A 9,498-nucleotide genomic window follows, 5' to 3' on the forward strand; every position below is an offset into this window, starting at 1 on the left:
AACTGTCTGACAATAACAATCAGTAGATTTTCACTGCAAGTTCAACTGCATCTTTTATAGCGGATTTATATATACCGGTAAAATATTTAATGGTGGTTTAATTTTGCAGACGACAAACTGTAACCAGTACACCATGTTGGATTGAGATCCATCTGAATGGACCACTGCAATGGCTTGATAGAGTATTATGTCAGATGGGGTCACCAGGACTTCCATGTTCTAGTATGTCATAGGTCAGAAAGTCAAAAGGTCAAAATAGTCATCAAATGAACTGAAAAGTGGCATTGTTATGTTGAATTGTTATTGACAAAGTCATGAAATAAAGGTTGTAATTGAACTCTTTTGTAATGGAGATAGAAAAGTTGTTAACTGCTCTCTATAGATGGAGGTAGAAAAGTTAGATTAGTCATGTGCTTTGTATGTGTTTACCCCTGTATTTTATTGTATATCACATTGCTGATCATTGATTTTATATACACATTATACATAATTATGATTTTTCATTGTTAAGAGAGAAAGCTTGGAACCCTGGCTTAATTTATTTTTCGTACATATTTCCTAATCACATTGGATAGAATGGTTGTTGACAAAACTGAATCAATTTGTTGGCTTGAATTTAACTATGCACTTAAATTGCCACTCTATGAAAATTGACCAACTGACAATCTAAACATAGCTTAATTTAACATAAATATGGATTAAAAATAAAACAGGAGTTCAACAATGCTATTATGGTAATTAAACTTATGGAAATGAATGGATAAGGAGAAATTTAGATAAATAAATTAACCAACTAGCACAATGATCCACTATACCTACCACTTTGTAAGTGGGTGGTTTGTAGAAGAGCCAGTGTCCATAATTCACTTGACTGATTACTGTACCACCACTTCAGTAAGTGGGAGGTTATAAGAAGAGCAAGGGTTTCATGGTTTTACTTAGCTGATTATTATGTTCATAGATTGCATGTTTTTAAATTGTGTAAATTAAGATATTTTAAAACAGAAATTTATTGTCAATTTTTATAATGTTTTTAATTTCATTTTCAATCTGTGATCAGTGAACAGTATACTGATAAGATACAAATGTAGTCGTTACTGTTTATTTTTTAGAAAGTACTATTTTTTTTTCACCTGTAAATTTTGATTCCTTTTAAAGTGAAATAAAACGTATGGTGATATATTCTTTCAATGTTGAACTGTCAATGAATTTTAAAGTTAAATTGATGTTATGTATTGACCACCAAGAAATTTACTTCTCAGGCAAGTCTGCTTCTCTTAAAAGGGATTTGTTTCTTCATTGTATGTGCAGTTTTAGATAATGCTTACAAGAATAGAATATTGATATGTATTATACTTCATGTCAAAATGCCAGATTTTGATTGGCCAATACGAGGGAGACAATTTACAGGGTCAAAAGTTAAAAGAAAAAAAAGGCTTTAAAAGAAGTATGAATTAACAAGGAGCTCCAGTACCAAATTTTATAATCTGATTTATCTCTCTTGTGTAAAACCTTATGATTGGATAAGACACCAATAGCTCTGTTGCTAACAAAACTTCCAACAATGCAATGTTATCAAGAAATACAGAAATTATTACATGCATTTTTTACATGACAGACCAAATGTGAAAATAATTATTGTGATTGCAGGAAAAGCTGCAAACAAATATATGTAACAGAAATTGGGATAGGAGTTCCCACTATTGAGATACTCACCCAGTCACATGGGAGTTCCCACTATTGTGATACTCACCCAGTCACATGGGAGTTCCCACTATTGTGATACTCACCCAGTCACATTATTCACAATAATAAAATTCTGGCAGTTATTTCTGAATTTACAGTAGATATTAATCACAACTCAGGAAACTATATGTTTCTTGTGCCAAAAAATATAAAATTATTAAACAGACATGTAGTTAAAACTATTTTAACTCACTGGTTAAGGGGTGTATGAAAGCACCTAATAATGGGAGAATTTGACTCAACTGGCTGAGGGTTTTATGAAGGCACCCAGTAATGGAAGAATTTGACATGCTTTTTATTTTACAACAAAACTACTCATGTGTAAATTACTATTTTTTTTAAAGGTCAGTTGATTTTTAAAGAGCTTTCTAAACAACATTGTTTGGTGTTAAATTCAATATTGCTCTGGTGAAAAACATCAATTGTGGTCATTTTGTTTTTGAGACACCCAAAGTCTGGCTTTGTCTTGAGCATACATGATATATTTGCCACTGGACGTTAAGCAACCAACAATCAATCAATCAAATTCTGGCTGATATATTATGTTTCCAACTTCTGAATGTTTTTTTGATAGCTCTTATAAAATTACAGATATATCTGAATACTTGGAAGAGAATTGGTTTACACATGAGTGGTTTCTGGTGTAAGACATTTATTTAATAGAATGTTGTGTGATGCTGTAAATATTATAATGCCAAAACTAAGGGGGGTAACTCTGATGTGTAAAGTGCCTCAGGATGTTATAATGATACCGGTGACCAATAGAGTTACTTCCCCTTCTATAGTAGCTTGTACATTGCTTCTGTATATTACAAATATTTCTTTCAAAAATCAGGTAAATTATTTTTAGTTGAAAGCTTTTTCAAAATAGTGGCTTATTGTTGATTTTGCTAAAAGACCATCAAATGTATGGTAGAACTATTTTTGACTTGTAACTTAGATCACATTGAAAGATAGTTAACAGGAATACCCAAAGACTTTTTCATGTAGTTTTTTTTAATCACATTGACAGAATACTAAATGTTATAAGGTAAAGGTTTTTTGGAATGAAACATATAATAGCAACATTAGTGGGGATGTTCTCTGCATCTATTAAAATAACCCTTTTCAGATACAATGTAGAGTCGAGACCTAAAGTTTGAGGAGTGATATGTATAACTAGTAGCTTTCTCAACCTGTTTCACACATTACAATGGTGCTTTATAATTATGTAGACTCATTGATTTTAAATCCTATGTTACTTATATCACAATGGCCAAACAGTATTTCTTCTGTTTGTGTCAAAGTTCACATGTTATTTTTAATTAATTAACAATGTTACCTTTGTTTTTGCATAACAGAAAATTAAAGACAATTGTTCCATAAAATAGAGGAAACAATTTTGGTTCATTTCATGTAAAGAAGGGCAAAGAAGAGTACATTTGAAATTTGCCTTTGAAATAATTTTATCACTTCCATACCAAATTGGGAGGGAAAAATAACCATGAATATCAACTTTGGTTACCTCCCTTGTCCCTTATCAACCCGGGGAACCATTCATTGACAATGGTAAGCTATTGGAAAGAGCAAATTTACCTGTGCGTAAAATTATAATTACAAAAATATAGGAAGTAGAAAATATAAAGCTGGTAATTGTGACCTACATTTTATGCATCAAAGATTTATGTGTATTGTTGTTTGTTGATTATACAAATATAACAAATCATGTTTCAACTGTTAAAATTGTCCATAAAAGGTAATTTTACAAATAGAAATTTATTTCTGGTTCAGTTAAACAACAATAGGTTGACCTGTAACTAGAGGTCACACAGTAAATACACTATTATTAAATATTTGTTTTATTCTCCACAATTAGTGTGTTATATGTAATGTCTCTATGTCATGAAAATCATATAACCTTAATCTGGTTCCCAATCAGTTACATTACAAAGAATTAGAATCAGTTTGCTCTTTTATGATGTGCTGTGCTTGGTACCTGGTTTTGTGCTTTAATGCATATTTTAATTTGGCACCTTGGTAACAAATTTATTTTAATCAAAAAGTAAGCCCATAGTAAGAGGAGATTTAATAATTAGATTTGGAAATTATGCAGTTTTGTAGATCAGCTGCTCTGAACATATTTATTTGAAGAATCATTAATATTTGGTTTATTAAATATTTGTATATTTAGTCGGGTAGGAGGGGGTCTCATCCCAACTTCCTGAGAAAATGAATGCCAAATCCCTAAATTCCTATGAAAATAATGTGTAAGTTCGGGCATCTAATATAATTAATTCCAAAATAACTGACAATTTAACTGGCCATGAATTAAACTACTCCATCCTGAATTCCATAAGAAGGTCCTTCCGCCATTCTATATTCTAAGACCATTTGGTATAATTTTAAATTCCAGGCTAAAAGTGGATCCTCTTCAAAAGTCTAGGTATAACAAACAAGTCAACCATGTCTGCCATTCAGATATGACAAGAGAGAACAGATACTCATAAATGTTACATGTAAATCGACATATTTCATTGACATTATGGCGTTTCCAAAAGTAAACTGTAATATTATAACAACACTTTAGATATGTACTGTTTCATGAAATGACAAACGAAAGATGACATTTTTATTTTTTATTTCTCGTCTTACAATTTAAGAAGCAAACAGTGATAATGAATACATAATTATAAATTCTTAATTTAAAAAAAAACATTAGCTTTGTTAAGCTACTGCACTTTCTCCTTGGTTTTTCATATGTAAATCAGTATTGAAAATTAGAATATGATCAATTTAATGTAGAAAAATAATGGTGAATTATTCTGTTACCATGGAGTTGACCTTCATATATTGTGATGACCTTTATTACTGTTACTTTAGTCACATGTGCTATCTTTGTACATTGTTTACAGTTTTATGGCAAATAAATGTACCTGTGCTATATTGTTGTGTTTTAACATATTAAGTAAAAGTTACATTTTGTAGTTGTCTCTTGAGGGTCGGCTTCATTGGAACAGGTTACGATCAGCTGCTGTAACAGCTTGGGAATTTAATTGTCATTAAAAATAGGAAGAAGTGTTCAGTCCTCAATTTATTTCTTCAAGTTCAAATAAAGTGACATTCATTTCATATCAAAACTATACCTTATCCTGACTTGGACTGAAAAATTCATCATACCCTCAATTGCATATTAGAGTGCACTGGCTTCCATTAGTTTGGTAGTACTAAAACAGGTACCTCTGATCTGAGTAACAGGGCAAACATGCCCAATTTTAATTTCATATTTATAACCCCACCGTAGCGGAGGGGGCATTAAGTTTTACCCTTGTCCGTAGGTACATACCTACGTCCCGAAATTAGTTTTCATTCTCTAACTTAAGTTTGCCTCAACCAAATGTTATGAAGCTTATACAAAATGCATATTACCACAAAACACATAAAATTTGAATTTTGGTGGCATCACTTTTACCGTTCTAGAGTTATGCCCCTTTACAAATGGAAAAAATGCTGAACTTTTCATTTCCGTTCTCTAACTTCAGTTTGGCTCAACCAAATGTTATGAAACTTACAAACTATGCTTATTACCACAAAACTCAGATCAAGTTTGAATTTTGGTGGCATCACTTTTACCGTTCTAGAGTTATACCCCTTTACAAATGGAAAAATTGCTGAATTATTTATTTCCATTCTCTAACTTAAGTTTGCCTCAACCAAATGTTAAGAAACTTGCACACTATGCTTATTACCACAAAACACAGATAAAGTTTGAATTTTGGTGGCATCACTTTTACCGTTCTAGAGTTATACCCCTTTACAAATGGAAAATTTGCTGAATTATTCATTTGCATTCTCTAACTTAAGTTTGCCTCAACCAAATGTTATGACTCTTATACACAATGCTTATTACCACAGTTTGAATTTTGGTGGCATCATTTTTATCATTCTTGAGTTATGTCCCTTTATAATGTTATATGCAATTGGGGGCATCATCTGTGTCCCATGGACGCATTCCCCATATATTTTTTTATCATTCAAGAGAAAATTTTCTACAGTAATCCTAAGTCCTTGAGCTTTCATTTGATATCAAAATGACCCAAATATTTTGCTTATTGAAAAAGTTACAGTATAGAACTATTTTGTTAAAAATATAAAGTACTTTCTTGTATGTTCTTTGTTACCCTGAGTGTATATGTTATAGTGCAGTTAGAAGACCATTCTTTAGATCCTACCCTGAGTGTATATACTATAGTGCAGTTAGAAGACCATTCTTCAGAACCTACCCTGAGTGTATATACTATAGTGCAGTTAGAAGACCATTCTTTAGATCCTACCCTGAGTGTATATACTATAGTGCAGTTAGAAGACCATTCTTCAGATCCTACCCTGAGTGTATATACTATAGTGCAGTTAGAAGACCATTCTTCAGATCCTACCCTGAGTGTATATACTATAGTGCAGTTAGAAGACCATTCTTTAGATCCTACCCTGAGTGTATATACTATAGTGCAGTTAGAAGACCATTCTTCAGATCCTACCCTGAGTGTATATACTATAGTGCAGTGAGAAGACCATTCTATAGATCCTACCATGAGTGTATATACTATAGTGCAGTTAGAAGACCATTCTTTAGATCCTACCCTGAGTGTATATGGGTCATTATAAAAAAACATGCAAATTTCGATGAAGTAATATTTGGAAAAACGATGTCATTGTTTAAAACATTTAAATGTGTCTCTCTATTCTATAGTATGGTAGCAACTATTTTCAGAAATATGCAATGGGAAAAATGAAGGGTTCCTTCAATTTCAACAATTTTAGGTCATCCTTTGATAGAATCGTGTCAATGGTGTTACCAATTTAAAACATGCATTTAGGTACTAAATATTATTGTTAAACATCAAACAACTGTTCCAATTTGTTGTTAAGGTTTAAATTACTACTTATTGACATTATTCCTCTAGCTATACATTCTTTTTAAACATAAATTTCAGAATACATTGTCGTAAAAAAGTTGGCTGTCCTAATTATGGCTGTTGTAAATACTAAAAAATACACTTAAATTGAATATATGTATAATGTATAAGATGAAATGATAAGAATATGCTTAATCCTTCGTATACAACCTAAAAACGCTTTCATTTATGAATAAAAATTAAAAAGTATCGCAATTTTATATAGTAACACCACTGACTCTTCAGTAACTCCAATGACACAAAAGTATCGCCATTGACAACACATTTCAAATTTTACTTTTATTAAGTACTGAACACAAAACAGAGAACACTGAGCAAAAGAAAAAGAAGAAAAAATAATTCTTAGGCTTAAAAATCTCAAATTATATAACATAATATCAGTAACTAAAAATGTCAGTAGTGTTACTAAATAGTGTCATTGGTGTTACCAGCATACACCATTTTTTGAAAACTTTGTATATGTAATACATGATATTGTTAAAACATTGTTAAATAAGTATTGTTTGTTATAAATAATATGATGTTTCGCCTGTTAAACATGAAAGAAACACCAAAAAATGCTGATAGTCATAATATATTCAGTGGTGTTACTAAGCTGGTCAATGGTGTTATTTTATTAAAATGGTCTCACCATTGACAGTAATACCATTGATTTTCAGGTGTATTTTAAGGTTTAGTTACAAAATAAGGGCTCCATTCCCCTATTTTATATGGTGTTCCTGGTGCATGTTTCTACAATCAATATATTTCATAATTCAAAGTTTAGGAATTTAAAAAAAAACAGATTTTTATAAGGGTACACCATGGACACTATTTTCAATTACGATATAGCTTGTACTTACTTTTAATATTTTTTTACTAAATTTTCAACATAAAAGTTTGTTTTCTTTTGCATAACATGCTTACAGGTAACATTGCTAAGGGAGAAACTATTGTAAATGCTGAAATATTGAGAAAGATAACTCTTACCCTACCAATTTGTCTTTTGGTTACACCATTGACTTAAAAAATGAGACTTTTCCTTTTGGTTAAATTTTTTATTATAAAACCAACATACACCTTCCAAATCATTAAAAAAATGTTTGTATGTATCAAATGCAATAAAAAGTGATAATTTCTAATAACAAATGATATGAATAATAGCCCTATTTCAGGTCTGAAGGGATTTATAGTGAAAAATAACAGTTGATTCTGGCTATATCCAAGGGTTTGAGAAAAAATTAAGAATGTTTTTATAACATTTCATACTGTAAACTGTGTATAGTATATCACAAAACATTCATATCTTTCATATGCAATAGTTATTTTGATACATTTTGATATAGTTTCATGTCTTTTGACTTGAAAAGACCAAATAACATCTATTAGTTTTGCATGTTTTTTTGATAATGACCCATATACTATAGTGCAGTTAGAAGACCATTCTTTAGATCCTACCCTGAGTGTATATACTATAGTGCAGTTAGAAGACCATTCTTTAGATCCTACCCTGAGTGTATATACTATAGTGCAGTTAGAAGACCATTCTTTAGATCCTACCCTGAGTGTATATACTATAGTGCAGTTAGAAGACCATTCTTTAGATCCTACCCTGAGTGTATATACTATAGTGCAATTAGAAGACAATTCTTTAGATCCTACCCTGAGTGTATATACTATAATGCAGTTAGAAGACCATTCTTTAGATCCTACCCTGAGTGTATATACTATAGTGCAGTTAGAAGACCATTCTTTAGATCCTACCCTGAGTGTATATACTATAGTGCAGTTAGAAGACCATTCTTTAGATCCTACCATGAGTGTATATACTATAGTGCAGTTAGAAGACCATTCTTTAGATCCTACCAATTCCAAATCAAGTAATTTATTAATAATACAATATTAAATACTAGTAATTCAATTTTCAAAATGACATGTATAGACATTACCATTCTTTTCAAGAAAACTATTTTATGTCAAATTGCACAAGGTGCGAAAGTAGTTCATGGTGTGGAAGTCTATGTAGTTATGGACAGAGGGAGATAATTACATGTAAAATAGTGCACAATATATCCAAATATGTTTAGTTTTAAGTTCACAATCCACAATAAAAGCAATCTTTACCCTCTCTGTGCTCACACACATTGATTTATTTGATTTTTTTGTTTCGCCTCATGGAATTAAAGAAAACAGGCATGCTGTTTCCAGTGTGGCAGCATCAACATTGACAACAATGTATAAGTTCATGATTAGATCAGTTCGAGGGGAACCACTAGTGGTAGGTCAATGATATTTAGTATGCAGTTGTATTAGGATGGGCTCATCTCATTTTCATAGAGAATTTTTTTGCCCCACCCCCTCGGTCATGGTCTATTGACTTTGCAACTTTTGCTTTGCCAGTTTACGATTTAGTCAGTTTAAGGGAACCACTAGTAGCATGTCAATGATATTTGGTATGCAGTTGTATAAGAATTGGCACATCTCATTTCAATGGAGATTATTTGCACCTTAGTCATGGTTCACTGAAGTTGAATGTTTTGCATAGTTTACATGTTAAAGTATTGCTATTTCAATTTCAACATTTACATTATACTATAATTACATAAATGAGAGACATATATCTGTGTCAACATTTATCTCAGCTAGTCTTAAGTATGAGCTGTCACTATTGTTTAACATCAGTTGTACATCTGATTACAAAAAAATTTCAAGACAAACTCTCTTCCCTGAAGAATTTGATGTACAAACAATATAGAACAACACATAGTCCAGATAGAATGACTTTGTACAGGCACAAAATGTGGGAATTAAACCTTTTTTT

The 9,498-nt window shown here is 31.3% G+C and overlaps 1 protein-coding gene across 2 annotated transcripts in view; it reads left to right on the forward strand.

Moving 5' to 3' along the window:
• The window catches only part of LOC127731685 (mothers against decapentaplegic homolog 3-like), a 72,726-nt gene extending 68,060 nt beyond the window's left edge, over nucleotides 1-4,666 (forward strand). For both annotated transcript variants that reach the window (XM_052240466.1, XM_052240467.1), the window contains exon 9: nucleotides 110-4,666. In XM_052240466.1, coding sequence (XP_052096426.1) covers nucleotides 110-233 — 124 coding nt within the window. In that variant the 3' untranslated portion in view covers nucleotides 234-4,666. The remainder of the gene's footprint in view (nucleotides 1-109) is intronic.
• Nucleotides 4,667-9,498: the final 4,832 nt, after the last annotated feature.

The sequence above is a fragment of the Mytilus californianus genome, unplaced genomic scaffold (genome assembly GCF_021869535.1).
Source record: "Mytilus californianus isolate M0D057914Y unplaced genomic scaffold, xbMytCali1.0.p SCAF_20, whole genome shotgun sequence".
NCBI lineage: Eukaryota > Metazoa > Mollusca > Bivalvia > Mytilida > Mytilidae > Mytilus > Mytilus californianus.